This window comes from Diabrotica virgifera, chromosome 6 (genome assembly GCF_917563875.1).
Source record: "Diabrotica virgifera virgifera chromosome 6, PGI_DIABVI_V3a".
Classification (NCBI taxonomy): Eukaryota; Metazoa; Arthropoda; class Insecta; order Coleoptera; family Chrysomelidae; genus Diabrotica; species Diabrotica virgifera.
In genome coordinates, this window is record NC_065448.1 from 153,614,906 (window position 1) to 153,636,670 (window position 21,765).

Sequence of the window (21,765 nt, forward strand, 5' to 3'; positions counted from 1 at the left end):
TCAAAAATAAACAATAAAGTTTTAAACTTTTTAGTCCTGTCGCCAGGGGGGGTACAACGGCCTCCTTTATTCAGATGGACTTACCCAAGTTTTTTTCATGTATTTTGACCCGTAGAATACGAATTTTTTGGGTAACAGTTGATCAGGATGTCGATAAGATTGTTATTGACCAAGAACTTGAGGAATTACATAACAGAGGTTTCTCACAAAACAAAACATTTTTTTGTATTTTTTGGGTCATTCTAAGTAAAAAATGTTCTAACAAGTTTTCCCGTAGGATGCTCAGTTTTCGAGATAAACGCGGTTGAACTTTCAAAAAATCGAAAAACTGCAATTTTTAAACCCGAATAACTTTTGATTAAAAAATAAAATAGCAATTCTACTTAGCGCCTTTGAAAGTTCAAGTCAAATTATATCGGTTTTGATTATTTGCATTGCTAAAAATTTATTGTGTTATTGTTAAACAAAGCTACAAACACCTAGTGCGTGAGTGATGTTTTCTATGATTTCTCATTTAAAATCTAACGAGTAGGTAGAATAGGTACTAGTGCAATCGAGGCTATTTCTACGTAGCATGCGTTAAAATGCATGTAAAGGCACGGGAAACACTATGTGTTTATAGCTTTGTTAAACAATAAAAAAATAAATTTTTAGCAATGCAAATAATTAAAACCGATATAATTTGACTTAAACTTTCAAATGCGGTAAGCAGACTGGCTATTTTATTTTTTAATCAAAAGTTATTCGGGTTCAAAAATTGCAATTTTTCGATTTTTTGAAAGTTCAACCGCGGTTATCTCGAAAACTAGCCATCCTACGAAAAAATTGTAGAAACATGTTTTGCTTAGAATGACCCAAAAAATACCAAAAAATGTTTTGTTTTGCGAGAGATCGCGGTTATGTAATTCCTCAAGTTCTTGGTCAATAACAATCTTACCGACATCCGGATCAACTGTTACCCAAAAAATTCGTATTCTACGGGTCAAAATACATGAAAAAAACTTGGGTAAGTCCATCTGAATAAAGGAGGCCGTTGTACCCCCCCTGGCGACAGGGCTATTTTGCCGATTCCGACTACTTTTGATGTTAGTACATAATATGTTTTATACATATTTTAATAAACATGATGATATATTTTCATGTTTGAAAAGTGTAAGACTAAAAATAAAAAATAAAAAAAATAAAAAAAATATGAAAAAAATTTTTTTAAGAAACGCTTTTCTTTAGAAAAGCTTGAGTTCTAAGAAATAGCTTGAGTGAAAGCTTGAGTGAAAAGTTCTAAGAAATACTTGTTCAAAATTTTTCAAAAATCTATCGAAGGATACTAAACACGACCCTCCAAGAAGAGGGGTGGGGGTAAATTTAAAATTTTAAATAGGAACCCGGCGATATTTCGCGCAATGAACATTAGATCGAAAAACTGCAACATACACTTATTCAATATTTTTGAAAAATCTATTGAATTACACTAAACACGACCCCCCCCGGAGATGTGGTGGGGGTTATTTTAAAATCTTAAATAGGACCCCCATTTTTATTGCAGATTTGGATTCCTTACGTAAAAATAAGTAACTTTTATTCGAGACATTTTTCGAATTATGGATAGATGGCGTAATAATCGAAATAAAAAAAATATGAAAAAACATTTTTTAAGAAACGCTTTTCTTTAGTTACGAGTGACTAAAATTAAAAATATTATAAAAAAAATCTACTAAAAAGCAAAAAATTAAAAAAAAAAAATTGAAAAAATCTAACATACTCGTTAAAGAAAAGAGTGGGGAGAAAACCGTTTATTCGATGAACAGGCGCAACGCTTTTCTTTGACGAATGTGTTAGATTTTTCCAATTTTTTTTATTTTTTGCTTTTTAGTGGATTTTTTTATAATATTTTTAATTTTAGTCACTCGTAACTAAAGAAAAGCGTTTCTTAAAAAATGTTTTTCATATTTTTTTTATTTCGATTATTACGCCATCTATCCATAATTCGAAAAATGTCTCGAATAAAAGTTACTTATTTTTAAGTAAGGAATCCAAATCTGCAATAAAAATGGGGGTCCTATTTAAGATTTTAAAATAACCCCCACCACATCTCCGGGGGGGGGGGGGTCGTGTTTAGTGTAATTCGATAGATTTTTCAAAAATATTGAATAAGTGTATGTTGCAGTTTTTCGACCTAATGTTCATTGCGCGAAATATCGCCGGGTTCCTATTTAAAATTTTAAATTTACCCCCACCCCTCTTCTTGGAGGGTCGTGTTTAGTATCCTTCGATAGATTTTTGAAAAATGTTGAACAAGTATTTCTTAGTTTTTCGATCTGACGTTTATTTCTCGGAATATTCGCTTTTTTCTTGTGAAACTTTGTGACCCACCCATTTCTTTACGCCTCGCTTAATCCGTCAGATTTTTGAAATAGAAAACTCTTTGACATGTAGGGGAGAGTTGGACAAAACCGGGTACCACTCCAAAAATCGTCTGTATCTTTTGCTATGTGAGAGTAGCAAATGTTTGCTGCAGATTTAAATATTCTCAAATGACTTAAGTTTGATATGCCAATGCCAATTTTTAAGAATATTCTTAGATTTTTAATTTTTTTTATTTTTATTAAAATATTGCAAAATACCCGGTTTTGTCCAACCGGTATGATAAAACCGGGTAGTAACTTAATTACCATGTAAAAATACTAATCGGCAGAAAATAAAATATTTATTAAAAGTATGTGAACAAAAATCGAAAATATATGAACAGAAGTCACAAATAAAAACTTAATTTACATCATCATAGGTACTACAGGCGTCATAAGCCTATTTAAAGCAAGGCACACATTTTATCTAGCCTTCCTTCGCATTATAATTTGAAAATAGTTAATTGTAATATAGACACGTATCGGCATTATTATCTTCTTTCTCCAAACTCTCCAAAATTTTGTTTTTGGTGCAGCCCTTTCTTACCACGTTTTTTCTTTTTTTGTCCAGTTCATTTAGTTTTAATTTTTTTACGACTGAAGATTTTTTAAATTTTTCCTACTAGCTTCTTTAACAGAAAAAGCCACACGTTGTAGTTAACTAAAAGCAAAAAAATTACTGCAGAAACTGGAAGTAACAAGAGGCCTGATAAAATCGGGTACCCGGTTTTGCCGATTTTAGGACTACCCGGTTTTGTCAAACTCGTAAACAAGACATTAAATGTTAATTAAATTTTTAAATTATGATATAATATTCAAAATTTTTGGCCAAATTAAAGGTAATTTACTAGGTTACATGTATTAAATTTTGAAATGGCCATTAGTTATTCATTAGAGGAGAAAACAGCTATCAACTTTCCTTAAAAATCGAGTTTCCTGCATCAAAAAACAGGTGAGGTCTTACTGCTCTGGCACAGATTACTCAAATGAGGTAGAAATGAATACACACGACTGTTGGTGGTAAAGGGACACTAATTTTAACATTGTCTAATAGATAGCAGCAGACAGTTAGAAGAATTAAGGGGTACCCGGTTTTATCAACCTACCCGGTTTTGTCCAACTCTCCCCTACTTAACTTACCTTAGTTTAATCTGACGATTTCGAGTTTTTTTAAGGACAGAAATTTTTTTCGGGCTCCCCTTAACGAACTTCCCTGTGTTAACATCCAAAATATGGTAGGAGTACATTTACAGGGTGCAAGGTTTCTCCCCATACCCTAATCTGACGCGCTCGAGTAACTGCAAAAATCCCCGCTTGGGCTCCCCTACGATAGTTATTAAAAACAAATAAACTGTCTTTATTTGTCATAATATGGGTAACATATTCATGAATACAAACAAGGAAATAATAATATGAAAGATATAGGAAATATATATATAAATAATAGGAAATAACAATATTTGTATTATGTTACCGGCCAAATCCGATTTTAGGAAAACTAGTTTGGCCTAGGCGAAACCTTTGGTAGCACTTTGCGGTTTTTTCATATTTAGAGGTCCATTGACCATATGCAATAGGGTGGGCCGAAAAAAAATTTTATTTTTTTTTCTTAATGCTATACCGAAAAAAACTTGTCTCTATTATGGGTTATCAAAATGCAAAAAAGAAAAAAAATATATACCTAACCCCCAGCTAGCGCATCTGAACTTTCGAAATTTCACTAAAATCACAGGATTTTACCATTTTTTTTTAAATATCCAAACAGCTACATATTGAACTGCTATAGTGAAAATCATTTATATTATAGTTATAAAAACACAATGAGTTATTGAAATATTACTTTTTTTTTAATTTTAGGTAGCGCAAGGCCTTCAATATAGTTAATTGATCACTTTTCGAGTGCTAATTACTTTTATAGTGTAGTGCAGCAACTAATTTTTTTAAACCCACTACTCATGTGTTATTTTTAGAAATATAATGTTGATGGAACCTGTAGGAAAAATAAATAAATAGGCAATTTACATTTATCCAAATGAGTTTATTAATTACAAAATTACAAAATTTACGAATTGTCAATTCCCAGACTCACAGAATAGTCCGTTAAATGTTTGGAACTTTAAAATCTTGCTTGCTTGAAAAACTTGGCATTGAAGCTCTTGATAGCAGCGTTGTTCTTATGAATCCATCTCTGTTCTTGGCACCAACGAGTTTTGAGGAGGCTTCAGTTACCAATTTCACACAGCGCTCCACCGCTTGCGTGTGACACGGAAATTTATGGAAATTCCATTCTTCTGGTGTGTTGGCAGTTGAAATTTTGGCCCACATTTCTTCGTCAGATACTCTTCGCAACAACGGTGGTGGAGAAATAGCAGTAGTAGTCCAATCAATAATTTCATAATATTCGTTTGCCTGGAAGTTGAGTTTTGGGGGTTTAAAAGTTCGGACTAGCTTTTTATTGGAAGCTACGGTCCTTGATTTTATGATTCTTCTAAGCCCCAACTCTCTGATATGGGCCCTTTCATCAACAATCATACTGAGGAGCAAGTTTTCTGGATGCGCGAAAAACGCATTCCTTTCAATTACTGGATCAACCACCTTTATCAAGTTTTCTGGAAGGAATCGTGAAGATTTTATTAAATTAAAAACATGTTTTGGTCCATCTGTAAGGTACTTACTTTTTTTTATCTTAAACCATACAGGCATGTAAGATTTATGTATAAATTGTACCAAAATAAGATGTTCTTCAAAGTTTCAACGCTCATATAAAGACGAAGAACTCTGTTCGCTGTTGTCAGCCATCGGGAATGGGAGATAGGACCTGGTTCACGAATTGCGAAGTCTATTGTGCAGGTGCCTGACTTGATAGCCAAACTTACATCCAGGAGATATTGTTGGTCTTTACTTAAGATTTTGCTATCGATGTCTGGAATCTCGCAATTAATGATTTGAAATTTTACTACTGGAAGTTTTTCACAATTTCTGAGTTGTGAGCCAATAGGACCACTAAAAGATTTTGGGCCAGTCGTTTCACCGTCCAAAGTTTGAAACAAGTGCCTGAACGGCAATTCGTTCAAATGCAAAAGGCAAACTCCCCACTGCAGCGGTCTTTTTATTTTTTCCTCGATTGTGCGAATTACACCGGTTTTCCAGCCTGTATTTGTGACGGTACCATCGCATCCAATTACATCAAGCTCATCGAGCGAAAAATTTGACTCATTCAAGTAGTCCAATATAGCACTAGCAATGTCCTTCGAAGTTCCAGTAGATGGCGTCACATGGCCAACATAAATCGAGCCAGGTTCTTTAATAATTGAAAAGTGTTCCTCTTTTGCACTTCTTGTGAAACACTTGTTATTAACTTCATCAATTTTTAAAGTTTTATCGTTTCGACCATCAAAGTATAGCCCTTGTATCAAGTTTGGCTCTTTTTTTATCGTATCTTGGAGATTTGATCTGCATAAATTTTTTTCCCTCCTAACCTTATTCTTATCAATTATGAGGGAATCATCCTCTTTCGTTGCAAGACCAACGTCATGCATTACACTGGAGGCAATAGCAACTGTTGCCCTGTCCGAAACACCAAATCGGTCACTGGCCAACGCGGTATTTTTTAATTGTATCCGCATTTGCCACGGTTGTTTGCTCGGAATAGGAATATAGTTGTCACCGGAACTATCAGATTCTTCCTCTTCCATTGAGCTTCCATCTGAAGCTATTCTTGGTTTTGTTGCATCCTTAGAGCATGAAGGCTGCGAATGTGAAACTAGTGGGATGTTAGACGACATAACCTGATTTTTTTTTCTTTACGTTGCAGTCTTTTGGTAATTTTTTTCGACTCCTTCTTGTCTAAATTTCCAATTTTTCCTTGTCCAAGATTTCTTTGGAAATACATAAACTTAAGTTCAAGCACCGGAATTTTTTTATCTTTTTCACATTTACATGAAATTGATATAGGGCACTCACAGATCTCCGGGACCTTTTTGCAGTTGCAGGAGTATGCTATTTTACATTTACATGCAGATACATCAAAGAGTGATAAAGCCTTTTGTTTGAATTCCTCAATTTTCTCTTTGTACTTGTCTTTTTCCTTGTCACGCTTAAAGGACTTCATTAGATTACGGTAGCTAACGTGATATGAATTTATTAATTGAACAATTCTGTAGGACGTCACTGTTGGTATTGATGCTTTGTCAAAGACGGCTTTTACTTTTGGAGCGACAATATTAGATATCTGAGAGTAACTTACAGGCTTGTTACTTTCTAATGCTAGAAGGTACTGTTCGTGGAAACAGCTCCGAAGGACATCTTGGAAAGTTGGAAGCTTACTCACAGGCAATTCCCTCGGGTAGCCAAACAATGGGCAATCAAAATCACTGCGAGTTATTTTCTTGGCAGCCATCACGCACGTGAATTTAAACTCAAACTTCACTCAAAAAATTATAAAAACAGTTTGCACTATCAACTCACAGCTAATACACGTAAGTTTAAACGAATCTGCTGACGTAAACTGCCGAGTAACAGAGAACATGAAAAAACATGATCGTTGAGGCTGCTTCCAGTGCATTGTGGGTGTAGAGAGTATAAGTGGGGGAAGCTCGGCTCAGTGCCAACCCATTCCCCGAACGCACAGATCATCTGCACTCGACTGTAAGATGCGTCATTTTCGTGTCCGTTGCGCTACCTCAGATTAATAAAATTATACTTATCCAATTATTTATTGTATTTTTAAAACTCTAATGTAAAGGGATATCACTATAGCAGCCCAATATGCAGTTATTAGGATGTTCAAAAAAAAAAATTACAAAAACTCATGATTTTAGTGAAATTTCGAAAGTTCAGATGCGTTGCGCTAGCTGGGGGTTAGGTATATATATTTTTTTCTTTTTTGCATTTTGATAACCCATAATAGAGACAAGTTTTTTCGGTATAGCATTAAGAAAAAAAAATAAAAATTTTTTTCGGCCCACCCTAATATGCAATAATAAAACTCTGTTAACGTTGTAGTTCATTTCTAAAGTACATAGTCAATATCCTATGATGGGTAACATCAAAGACTTTGTACATGGCACCCGGCGTAGAATAATATAAAGCAATGCTGGCTAGGGTTCACCCTTTTTACAAAGAAGATACTGGATCGCATTCTACAGAAGTAAAATATTTTAAATTTAACATAATTATGTCTTGCCTGCGAGCAGCAGGACTTAAACACTACGATTTAAGACTGCTAATACTTATATTACAATCAAGTCTTCTTCTTAAGGTGTCGTGCATTTCTGCGTAGGTGTTTACCGACATTGTCATGTCGGGTGAGATGTTGGATATTCAAGAATAAATTATTCTGTTTTAAGCAACATTGCGAAGCATTTCATAGCTGTGAATTCCTATCCATTGGCGAATATTACGCAGGCAGGACATCTTTTTATGTCCTAGACCTCTCTTACCCTCTATCTTTCCTTGTATTATCAGTTTGTGAAAAGTGTGTCATTCTCCTCATAATTTGTGACCCATGTATGCAGTCCTCTTACTTTTTATATAATCGAAAAGTTCCCTATGTTGGAAGTCCGCTCTCCTTAATACTTCCGTCCATGATATTCTAAGCATTCAGCGCAGGCACATTTCAAAGACTTCAAGTTTATTATTGGGACTGACTTTTAACATCTACACTACACTATTCCGTACAAGAAAACAAGCCAAACGTAACATTTAAGTATCTTGTATCTCAGGTTACATTTCAAAACCTCAAAAAACATTTCTGGCTTGTTCTACTATGTCGCTTATTTCAGTCTCAGGGTCCCAAACTTTGTTCAGCAGACAACCCAAGTATTTACTACATAATTAAGTAGTCTTCTTCTTCTTGTGCCGCTCCTATCAAAGATTGGAAATCATCAAGGTTACCCTGACCTTGTTTACAGCTGACCTAAAAAGTTCATTAGTGGTGCAGCCAAACCACTCTCTCAAATTCCGCAACCATGACATTCTTCGACGGCCTGGATTCCGTTTTCCTTCTATTTCCCTTGCATTATATTTTGAAGTAATGCGTATTTATGACCTCTTATCAGGTGACCCAAATACTCGAGTTTTCTTCGTTTTATCGTTAACAAAATTTCTGGGTCTCTTCCTATCCTTCGTATTACTTCAAGGTTTGTGATTCTTTCAACCCAACTTATCTTCAGCATTCGACGGTAGCACCACATCTCGAAACTTTCAATATTTTTTATGTTGTTCTGTTTGAGAGTCCAGGTCTCGACACAGTATAATGGCGTGGTAAATACGTAGCCTCTTAGCATTCTTAATCGTAGAGGGATGCTTATATCTCTGTTGCAGAAGAATTTTCTCATCTTTATGAAGGTGGCCCTGGCAATTTCGATAAGTCTTTTTATTTCATTGTTTTGGTCTACAGTTTCGTTTATTAAAGTTCTTAAGTATTTGTAACTTGATACTTTTTCTATTTGAATGCCGTTTATAGAGGTGGGCAAACTTTTTTTAGTAAGGGCCACAAAATATTTTTGGTCTATTACCGAGGGCCGCAATATTTGTTACCTTAACATGTTCGAATTTTAAAGTTTTTACTAATTTTGTTTACGGGTGGAGGGTCATGGTTAAATTAAATAAACATATTCAGTACAATTCAAAGATTATTCAAAAAAAATTCAAGACCAAATATTGAAAAATAAACCAACGATGGCAAATATTTACAGGCAGCTCCAAGAAAAAATGGATTTTGCAGTAGAACTCGTCAATGGATCATATGAAACAAAAAATTCAAAAATATTTTATTAGCTTATGAGTTTCTCGAAGTAACGCTGTTGAGTTATTTAGTTATAACGATTTTTGAGTTTTTGATATCACTCAAAATACCAGTCAAAATAAGGAAATTTTTGAAAAAAGGGTGAAAATCAACATATTTATTATTGTTAACTAAAACATACCTCGACAGAGTTACCTCACGAAATGTCCAAAGAAAATCTATGAAAAATTTCAGGTGGATCTGTCAAGTAGGTAGTTTTTGAGTTACAATGTCCACCGCCTTTGAAAAAAGCAGTTTTGAGAAAAACGCGTTTGGTTTGACAACTTTTATTTCAATTTGCTTTTGTCTGTCTAATCGTAAAGTGATGCACGCCGGAATATGTTTTTGAATCGTAGAGTAATTTACAAAAGAGACGGGAACAGCTGTTGAACGTTTCTCACTACGCTCAAGCTACCGCAAAGCGAGTCGAAGGTAGGGATATTAAACATGCTTTACTTCCGACAATTTTACTCCGGTCAAGCTGAAAATTTTAGAGAGTATTCTTGAAGCTTATTTATTTATTTATTTATGTACTTTCATTTAAAATAATAAAAAAAATCAAAAATTTCAATCAAAAAATTTTTTCAAACCGTACCCCTCCCCCCTAAACAGCATTCGCACTTAATTAAGCATGGTATTTCTCTCAAATATATGTGTATCTATATATTTATTTATTTTATCTCTGAACCTATTTCTTTTTTCCCTAATATTGTTCTGAAGCTATTTTCTTGTGACATCTTATGCAATTTACTATTTTATTTCGGAACTAGCCACAATTTAAGTTTGAATTAAAATTTATTTGACCTTTCGATTTCCACTTCGGAAATCGTTATCAAAATACAAAACATTAATAAATTAAGCATTTATTTAATTAGTTTAACTTATTAATGTTTTGTATTTTGATAACGATTTCCGAAGTGGAAATGGAAACGTCAAATAAATTTAATTTCAAACTTAAATTGTGGCTTATTCCCAAATAAAATAGTGAATTCTATTCTCACACTGCTATCAGTTACTTAAATATTTGAAGGGAAATTCCTTGTTTAAATAGATGCAAACACGCATCATACGTAATATGCAACACGCGTCATTTAAATCAAAATAAAGAAAGTTATAAATTTGAAAAATCTTAGATTCCCTTCATTGTTTTTGTTTTCTTTGAAAGAATTAAATAATATCAAAATATGCACGATGATTTTTTAATCCTATTGAACGAATAATTAACAATATTATAGTTACAATTGAAATGACGTTGGCGTTGACTACTTGCAAAACATTTTTGCACAATACCTGCTCATGGATTAAGCAGTGAAAAATAATAACTAATGTTCTGAAAATTGTTCATAGACGTAATCTTTAAATTTTCTCAACATTGCAATATTTGTTCCTCTTAAATTTGGTGCTCCGTCAGTTGTTACACTTACTAGGTTACAGCGTTAATTTAAAGTTTTCCAAACAGTTACAGACTACTTCAAAAATATCGGTTCCATTTGTTGAAATTTCGTGGATTTCATTCAGGGAGCCGACAAAATTCTGCCGGAAACCCAAATAATTGCCCGCGTTATATTGAAAATTTGCGGAAAAATCACCCGCTGCGAAATTGTTAATTAATAGCTGCATTATCTACATTTATTTATTAATATTAGCACTAATTAAAACAAATCTTTAAATGATAATAATTTACTTTTTTTCCGCGGGCCGCAAAAAAATGTACAAAGGGCAGCATGCGGCCCGATGGCCGCACTTTGCCCACCCCTGGTTTATACTAATATGTGCCGATTGTGTCATGATTTTACTGAAGACGATATACTTGGTTTTTTTATATTAATGTTTATGGCGTAATTGTTGCAAGCAACATTTATGTTTGTAAGTAATCGTTGTAATTCTTCTACTGTTCTTGCTACTAGTACAGTGTCGTCCGCGTATCGAATATTATTTACAACATCTTCATTGATTACGATTCCTTCATTTGCTTGCAAAAGGGCTTCTTGGCAGATGCTTTTACTATATACATTAAATAGCAGTGGTGACAAAATTCATCCCTGTCGTACTCCTCTACGTATTTCTATTGCTTTTGATATCTCATTTTCTATTTTGATGTTAGCTTTCTGATTCCAATATACTTAAGTTGAGAATTATTCGCAGATCTTTACTATCAATGTCTTTTCTTTCAAGAATGTCCTATCGTGGCGTACTCTGTCAAACGCTTTTTCAAAATCGATAAAACATGCATGTACTTCTTTATTAACGTCTAGGCATCTTTGTGTAAGAACATTCAAACCGAAGAGACCTTTCGAGTACCTAGTCCTTTTCTGAACCCCATCTGTGTATGTAATTAAGTAATTAAGTAGTAACAGAAATTATAAATTCCTAAGCCAATAACTAAGCCTTTTCCAGGTAAAAATCTCAGGAAACAGAAATATGGGACGTAAAAGATTTTAAAAGAATGGTACGGGTGCAGTTCAATATAATATTGTTCAGAGCTGCAGCCAACAAAGTTAAAATTGCTGTGATGGTAGCCAATCTCCCATAGGAGACGCTACTGCAAGAAGAAGAAGCCAATAACAAAATATAAAACATAAATAGGACTAAATTTTTAGATTGTGTGCTATCTATCAATATTTAAATAATTATTATTTTCAGGTTTATGTCTTGCTGTAAATATAACCATTCCAGATATACCTAAGGAAGAATTGGAGGAATATAAAAAATCATATCTGGAACAAAGAAAAGAAGACCCAATGTACCGTTTTGAGCTAGTTGACGAAAAGAACATGATCAAAATGAATTATGACATGAATGTAATTATGGCAACAAAAGAATCCTAATCTTCTTCTTCACGTACCATATCAGCATTGCGAAGGCTTCCCGATCTTCTACAACATGGAATAATTGTCCTGCATTTGATATCTGAGGCAATTTTTTTAACCAAGAAACTTGTTTTCTTCCTACACTTCTAGGGTTCTCTATTTTGTCTTTAACTATCAGTTGTAGCATTCTATGTACATCGATTTTCTACACTATATGTTCTAGATAAGACCTTTTTCGGTGTTTACTGGAATTACCTAATAATAATACTAATAATGTTAATTCTTCTTTTACATTTATGATGACTTCTACACACTTGACGAAGTGATTTCCGTGCTTTTTGAGTAAGTACTTCCGATTCATATGTTGCGGGGGATCAGTTCGCATTAAATTTTTGTTTTGCAATTGATTGTGTGACTTGTCTTTCTCCATAATATTTCTTCATTTTCTCGTTTTATTACATATGGATTTCTATTCTCTAATTCCTATTTACTAAGATCTACTATTATCCGATTCTCCCATCTCATCTCCCTCGACACCTGTTACTGGTGTCCAGTTAGTAATTTTCTTGATAACTCCTTGCATCTGTCATTTTTATATGCTTCTCTTATCTTTGTACCTTGATAAATCTAACGATGTCTTATCCTTTCAAAAGTGCTCTTAATTGGCGATTCATCAATTTTATAACTACATCATCATTACATAGGGTTAGTGGGCATGCTATTCTTCGAATTATTTTTCTCTCTAGAATCCTTAATCTTCCTTCATATTTCTATGTCAGGCACATTACTTAAACACCATATTATTATGTGATTAGGGATTGCAATCCAGCTGGATTTTTGCAAGATTGGCCTAAATCCAGCTGAATCCAGAACGGATTCAGCAAAATGTGGAATCAAAATAAAAACACGATATCAATGTTTTTTTTTGTCTGTATGCTAAATTTCTAAGCAACAGAAACATAGGCCTTACCTATTTCGCACAGAACTGCACATATAGCCGGTTGCGGAGGAAGCCCTTCCGGCCTCTGTGCTGGTCGGTTTTAAGATCATCAAATAGTCATAGACCATTGACAAACGATCGCCTTTCACTCATTCGGTCTCATAAACCGCCATTTCCTTATCCAAAATCTTTTCGTAATCTTTTTGAGAACCAGTTTTTTTGGCTATAAATGTTTTCTTTCTCGTTTCAATTCAATCTCAAGTTCTTGTTCCAAAGTAAAATTCACGGGCTCCGGATTAGCTGGCCCATCTTCTTTCATTACCTCTTGCACTGCTTCCATGGTTACTTGTTTATTTATACGAATCAACAAATTTTTCATCTACTCGTATTGTCACATTTCATTATTTTTCGGCATGGGGAAGTAGCCAGGATTGTTTAGTCCTTCGTCATACTTTTTTTGATTTTGTAAATACTCTAATGTACCTGTAATCTCATACAGGCGCCGTTCCGTGATTCTGTTGCGTAGTGCTTCCTATAGATCGGCATTAAGGCTAGAGTCCTGGCTATTTAGTTTGTCTAAGACAAATTTTATGGTTGTGTCGGGCGTTATCAAAGTGGACTCTATTCCGCAAAGAGCTTATACAGCTGGTTAAAAGTGGCGATTAACTCATTGATTATTTACCACTCGCCAGCAGAGAATTTTGTGGCAGAATCAATGTATATCAACGCTTTATCGATGCAAACTTTTAAGCTATAGAAACTTTTCAGCATACTGAGCTACTGCCAGCGCGATAGAATGGCAAGTTTCCGACTCACGGCTTTGAATAAAGAGGATAATGAAGATATTAAGTAACTAATTTCGAATTTGACACGTTTGCGGATCCGCGCTGCTGGATCCTGCACGCTTTGCTGGATCCAGCATGTAAAAAAATGCGCTGGATCCAGCTGGATTGCTGGATGCTGAATCCAGCAATTGCAATCTCTATGTGTGATTACTGGTCTAGTTATTGCAACTATTAGGGAAGTCAATGAGGGTATGTGGCTCCGAATTCTATTCTACTATATCGATTTACGTGATATTTTCACAGTAAGTAGGGAATAGCCCAATAAACAAAGTCTACTCTATGCCGATGTGTGCTTTTGTCTTGGAGGCGGTTCCCACCCATTTTCGGGGTTGGAAAATTTTTTGCTTAAACTACTAAAGTTGCTAGAGAACCTAGTATTAAGCAAAAACTGTTCTATAATTTTTTTTTCAAAAACTCAATACTTTTAGTTATTCCTGGTTAAAAATTGGCCATTTTCATTGAAACATAACACCTTTTCAAAGTTTTTTGCGAATACCTTAAAAACTATGCATCTAACAAAAAAACTATATAAAACATTTTTGTAGTTTATAAAATAGCAAAGAGATTCTTTTCTTTATAAATCTTCTAGTTATAACACAAAAAGAGATATGATAAGTGAAAATAAAACTTGTTTTCTTGGTGCATGCTCAAATCAGTGTATTTAACTTGAAATAACAGAGAAACGGTCGATTTTAGGTGTATAATGCTTCCAATAACTTTTGTTGTGCTTGAAAATACCTTTAAAATAAGCAATATTAAATGTCGATTACATTCAAACTATGCGAGATAAACTGTAAAAAATTTGATGACTAACGTATTTTAAGAAAAAAATGAGAAGTATATTTAACCCCTCATCCACAAGAATTTAAATGCATCGTTTTTCTTCTACAATACATTTTACTATAGTGTTCTTTTTATGTTCAAAAAGTTGGGCGGGTTTCAAATGAATGGTTTTTGAAAAAAATAAGATCAAATTATTGAGCGCATTTTTAAATTTTCTTAAAGATCTTCCTTTTTCTCCATGTAACTCGAAAATGATAAGAGATGCCAAAAAAAGATGCCATACAAAAATGAAGGTTTCTTCAGATAAACATTTTGATTTTATTTTTTATAACAGTATCTTTATCATTTTCAAGTTACATGGAGAAAAAGAAGATTTTTAAGAAAATTTAAATATGCGCTCTATAATTTGATCTTATTTTTTTCAAAAACCGTTCATTTTAAACCCGCTCAACTTTTTGAACATAAAAATGACACTGTAGTAAAATGTATTGTAGAAGGAAAACGATGCATTTAAATTTTTGTGGATGAGAGGTTAAATATGCTTCTCAATTTTTTTCTTAAAATTCGTTAGTCATCAATTTTTTGCATCATATCTCGCTTATTTTGAATGTAATCGACATTTAATATTGGTTATTATTGGAAAGGACTTCTCAAGCACAATAAAAGGTATTGGTAGCATTATATACATAAAATCGACCGTTTCTCTGTTATTTCAAGTTGAATACACTGCTTTGAGCATGCACCAAAAAAACAAACTGTTTTTACCTACCATATCCCTTTTTGTGTTATAACTAGAAGATTGGAGGAGGAACGAATCTCTTTGTTTTTTTATGGGCTAGAAAAATGTTTTATATAATTTTTGTTGTTAGATGCATTGTTTTTAAGGTATTCGCAAAAACAGTTTGAAAAGGTGTTATATTTCAATGAAAATGGCAAATTTTCAACCACGAATAACTCAAAAAGTATTGAGTTTTCGAAAAAAAATATAGAACAGTTTTTGCTTAGAATTGGGTCGTCTAGCAACTTCCGTAGTTGTTACACCAAAAAATTTTCCACCTCGAGAAGGGGTGGGAATCGCCCCCAAGACAAAAGCACACATCGGCATAGGGTAGACTTTGAATAAGGAGATATTTTCAGGCTATTCCTAAAATTTCATTAAAATCCATGCAGTAGGATAGAATTCGGAGGTAATAACCTGTTGTTGCTCTCATTGACAGCCCTATATGTAAATTTCAATTTATTAGTCTGAATGAGCTTCTTATCTTTTAGAAAATTGTATTTCCAGTAAGTTCTGTCTCCTGCCAGAATTATTTCATTAATTATCATGCTGGTACCATAAGTTTCATTAACTGAATCACTTAAGGTACTTAAAGTATTCTATCTTTTCGAACTCTATATTCTCCAGCTTTTTTCCGCTGTCGTTATAACTGCATTTTTTTGCAGCATGTTAGGTACTTTGTTTTATTTTGGTATGGTACCAAACCTCTCTTGAAAGGTTCCTTGCACCAATTTTTTCTCTTAAATTGTTTATATTTCTGCTAATCAGTGCTATGTCATCAGCGTAAGCAGCAAGTTGCGACGTCGATATTAAAATTGTACTTTTTGTTTCTGTAACATTTATTGTTCCTTCTGTCGCTACATTAAATAGGGAGGCCAAATATGGTGTTCTTGTCGTATTACGACCATAGAAAGAAATTGGATATTTGATGTTTGACGTGTAGCTTTGCATATGGTACTCGAGAAGAATAATATAAGCCCCGCTAGCTAGGAGTTTTTCTTGTCATAAAGAAAATCCTGGATCGCATCGTACAGAAGTAAAATATTTAAAATTTGATATAATTAACACAGAAACACTTACATACACTTACACTTACTTACACAGAACACAGAAGGACTGCCGGAAGAACTGAAAAATACATTTCTTCAGGGAACCTGACGTTGTAAAATTTATTAAGGTAGCACGCATTAGTTGAGTAGGGCATGTACTCAAGCGCAGTGGCGGATCCAGGGGAGGGCGATGGGGGCGATCGGCCCCCTCTCAAACCAAGTTATATATTATTATGCTCTATATTTTCTCTCTGTTATGACATTGATCAGCATCTTATTAATTCGATTAATTAATTAATTATTTTAATTACTACTTATGGAAACAAAACCAAAATTTCATAAAACTTTCCAATAAAATTTATTCTCAGGGCTAATTGATTTTAATGTATTACCTTTGGTTTGTGGCTTCTAGTATTTCTCGTTGCTCACTTCATCCAGGACAAAACAAGGAAAATAAATGTACTCAAAATCATATAAATTCTACAAATATTATTTATTTATATGCTATACCATAAATATACGATTCAAAAAGTATGCTAAAACTCAATTTTGTTGTAAAAATTTCTTATCTACTAAATTAATCTTTAATTCTACTATCTCCTTTTTTTAACAAATTTTACTTTAAAAAGATTCGGTTTATTATAAAAATAAAACAAATTTTAATTGTCACCTTTTTAAATAGGTTACTTATATCTTCTATGAATTTTTTAATGGATGAATTATGCTGTAAAATTGTTAAATTAAAACAACTCTAATAAATTATGGTATGTAATATAAAACAACTCTCTCCTTTTTACAAATAATCTGACTAACCTTTTTTATCTTCTATACTTCTTATTATGGATTGTGTTGTCCTCGGTTCCCCCACACGTGCTCCTTCGAATGCTGCGACGCTCCTTCTCTTCCAACTGCTTCACCAACAAACAGCACTCGCTCGAAATCTCTCCTCAATTTAGTCTCTGACTCGATACAAACAATAGCAATCTTTATACTTCCAAGATTTTTTTCTCAGCTCGATATCTTGTGCAAAATTGATAAAAACCGGCTACTCGTTCCAGACAGAAACTGGAATCTATTCGGACACGAGGAGATTTTACTTCTCGACTCGATCACGATTTCGTCTCAACAGCAATCTGCTTACACGGCCACCAAATTAATCACTTCACACAAATTCACTACTTTCCGAACTGGACTGCTCTCTTCAGATCTTAATTACACAGTAAAACCTTTTCCTTCATCCATCTGACACTCAAACACTCTACTCCCTTCCATCAGTCTCCTCGCCAATCACCAGCATTCTCTCTACACATTGCATCCCTAGATACCAAGATTAATTTTTGTCTTACATGCTAGAAAAACCCTATATTCTAAACTAAACAATTTTGTTTACTTTCTAGGAAGCATTTAAACACGTTCCATTTTCCACGTCAACCGCAAATACCGCTTTCTAAAACCGATCGTAATTTAGTTCTATTGTTCTTGAATTGTTAAGTCCGTTCGTATAATCTTAATCACTAATGTTTTCACTTTCCACGAAACACTGCTTAGGACTAAAAATAAATTATTTACAAATTTTGGCCATATACAGGGCGATAAAAATGTACGATTTCGTGGTCTTGGACATAAAATGAAATCTCTAAATTTTCCCCATAAAATTATATAACAATGTAAAAATTATAAAAACATTCATTTATTTTTCATAGAAATTTAGCCAATCGCCCCCTCCTCTTGAGACGATGCTGGATCCACCACTGCTCAGGCGAGAGGAAGGAAGACCAGTCAGAAAAGTTTTTGACCGAAAAGGTCGATTGGACAACACGTCATAGGAAGACTAAGCCTTAAGGTATCAAGACAGAGGATAATTTAACATCTATTGGAGTTGGAGCATGGACAGGCCCGGCCCTAGAGATTTTGCCGCCCTGGGCAAGATTGGCGACCGCGCCGCCCCCCCCTTTGGTAGACCCATGACTCACCACCTTCAGCGATCGCCAACTTAAATCACGATTGTATTTTTATTGATGTGTGCTTTGTGCTAAATTATTTAATACGCCATTTTCCACTGTATTTGAACGATATACGCTTAAAAAATATATATTTGCAATATTTTCATGAACTTTTGCTACATTACTATTAGTATATTAAAACATGCTTTAATATCCAAAAACTCACCATGCATATCCATAATTACACACTTACTTTTTTTAAGTAAGTACTACTCTTTTTATCTTGGCACGAGCAAGTCTTTTAAGTCTTTAATAATTCTCAAAGATCCAGGGACTCCGCTATTTCGTGTTCAATAGAGATTGTTGCTAGTGCACTCAAACGTTCCTGGGGACATACAGTCGGAAAAATGAAAGAATACCCATGAACGAACATATAAAACACGCTGTATTTTCCTGTCACCGTGTCACAAAGAAAATTGCCTAGCGCAAGTACATGTAATAATAATTATTACATGTACTTGCGCTGGCCAATTTTTTGTATGACACGGTGACAGGAAAATACAGCGTGTTTTCTATGTTCGTTCATGGGTATTTTTTCATTTTTCCTACTGTAGTTGATCTTAAGTAATTTTTTATTAATTTTAACTTTGAAAAGGTTCTAGAGGCCCTGTCACTGGTAGGGTTACAAAAATCCTCAAAGCAACACTAACGTTGGGTGCGAAATCAAAATCACTCTAATCATTTTCAGTGTCTCTAGAGGTGTACCCTTGGGCTTCACAATCGTGGAAAATACTTTGAGTGCATCTTTTAGATCAGCATAATTTAGATCTTTTGATTCATCAAAAGTTAAAGCATCACATAGCTTAAAACATTTATCTGATAAATCACTAGCAGTCATATGCTTAATTTGGTTTATGTCGTACAAAAACTCAAAAATTTCGCCATGGCTCTTAATTTGCTGAAATCTATCACAAATAGATCAACATATATATCGTGTCTCTGGATCTAGGTCCATTCTTTCATTTTCAACCTCATAGCCGAATTGTCTTTTCACTTTCTTCTTTCTTGATGTTAGTGTGCCTCTGATTTTCGGGTTTTCAATTTCTAACTTCGATGGAACTCTTTTGCGTCTGTCAAATAGTCCTGGAATTTTAAATCACTTCTTAGAGACTTAAAATGGATTTCTTTTTCTAATAAACTGACAGATTGTTACACTCAAATGAATATCAATACTCTGCGTTGCTCAGCGATTTGCTGACTACGTTGATGTGAAGTAAAATGTCATGCCATACCTATTACCACAGAGCAATAAAAACTAGAATCATGTATTTGATTTTCCAAACAGCTTGCCTCATGAGCAACCATTTTATCGTTGGTTTTATTGACAGTGATTTCTACAAGAGCATAGATTTCTTTAATTTGGTATCTGATCGTAGTAATTGAATCAATTCTCATCTAGTTCCCATTTATATAGTTTCGGATAAAGGTTTCAATGTTATGCTAGAAAGATGATTTTTTAGTATAGCCCAACGATGGTGAAAAAAGTTTTAAATTTTTTGTGACTAAGCAAAAGAAAGAAACTGCAAACTGAGACTATACCAGCATCGTTCGCGACTTAGTTATTGTTTCACTTAATAATTATTCTCGTTTTTACAGTTGCATTTTTGATGCTCTTGTTCATAATATTGATTTTTTATATTATTAAAAACATAATTTATTATTTCTTCAATTTCAAAAATTGGCTGTCCTCTTAAAATTGCCGCCCCTAAATTGGCCGCCCTGGGCGGCCGCCCAGTTCGCCCACCCCTGGGGCCGGGCCTGAGCATGGAGACGGGTTGCTAGATATTGGGTGAATGGAGTATTGTTCTGAAGAATTCTTTGACTCAACGAGTTGTGATGCTACTGATGATTATGACGATGCAGTAACACAGCAACTAAATATAGACTCCTATTCCAATAATATGTATTATTATATATTTTTTAAATTTACCCAATATTTTGTCATTTTTAATTTAATTATGTATTAATTTTAGATGTAAATCTTGCTGCAAATATGACCCTTAAAGATATACCTGAGAAAGAATTGGAGGAATATACAAAATTGTATCAAGATCTAAGGAAAGAAGACCCAATGTATCGTTTTGAGCTTGTTAACGGAAAGAAAATTATCACTATGGACCATGAGATGAATATATTTATGGCAATAAAAGAATAACAACCGAATAAAACAGTTTTTTTGCATTATCATTATCATATTCTTGAATGGGAAATAAGCCACAATATTATTAAAAAATGATTTTTAATATATAATAATAAAAAATCATTTTTTAATAATATTGTGGCTTATTTCCCATTCTAAATAGTTAAAATTGTAAAAATGCCACAAGAAAATAGCTTCAGAACAACATCATATTCTTGGTATAATAATTATTATTACACAGTCCTATATACAGGGTGTCCCGAAAAGATTGATCATAAATTATTCCAGAGATTTTGGGGCCAAAAATAGGTTGATTGAACCTCACTTACCTATATATAATAGTGCACACAAAAAAAGTTACAGCCCTTTGAAGTTACAAAATGACAATTGATTTTTTTTTCATATATCGAAAACTCTTAGGGATTGTTTATTGAAAATGGACATGTGGCATTTTTATGTCAGGAGCATCTTAAAAAAAAACAACAGTGAAATTTGTACATCTTATAAAAATTTTATGGGTTTTAGTTCCCTTAAACCCCCCAAACTTGTGTGTACGTTCCAATTAAATTATTATTGTTGTTAAATTATTATTGTTGTTCTAATTAAGTTTTAACAACATTGTGTTTAACTAATAGTACTACAATAATAATTTAATAGCAAAATACACTAATACACAAAAGTTTAGGGCGGTTTAAAGGAACAAAGGCCCTATAAAATTTTTATGAGATGCACAAATTTCGCTATAATTTTTTTAAGATTTTCCTGCCATAAGAATGCCACATATCCATTTTCAATCAAAAATCTCTAATAGTTTTCGATATATTAATTTTCATTTTGTAACTTCAAAGGGCTGTAACTTTTTATGTGCACATTTTTACTTAAGGTGAGTTAGGTTCAATCAACCTATTTTTGACCCAAGAATCTGTGGTATAATTTATGACCAATCTTTTCGGTATACCCTGTATAACATCTCTTTCTATACTCTATCTCCACTAAAAGCTAATTCTCTTACTAATTTACTATATTTGTCATTTTGTAGTTTTTAATTTTACAGGGTGATTGATTAGTGGGGTAAAGCTCAATAGATCCGCTATAGTAATAGATAGCAATAAAAATTAATAACAAAAATTTTAGCCACCTTTGAGCTTCACCTTACAAAATTAGTTAGAATGTTACAGGGTGTTCGATAACACAGTCGCAGATCAAACTTATGTTTTTTTTAAATCGA

General features: G+C 33.5%; 1 protein-coding gene across 1 annotated transcript in view; it reads left to right on the plus strand.

Moving 5' to 3' along the window:
• LOC126886369 (juvenile hormone acid O-methyltransferase-like) overlaps positions 1 to 20,557 on the plus strand; it is a 31,923-nt gene extending 11,366 nt beyond the window's left edge. The window contains exon 3 of the mRNA XM_050653261.1: positions 20,371 to 20,557. Coding sequence (XP_050509218.1) covers positions 20,371 to 20,552 — 182 coding nt within the window. The 3' untranslated portion in view covers positions 20,553 to 20,557. The remainder of the gene's footprint in view (positions 1 to 20,370) is intronic.
• Positions 20,558 to 21,765: the final 1,208 nt, after the last annotated feature.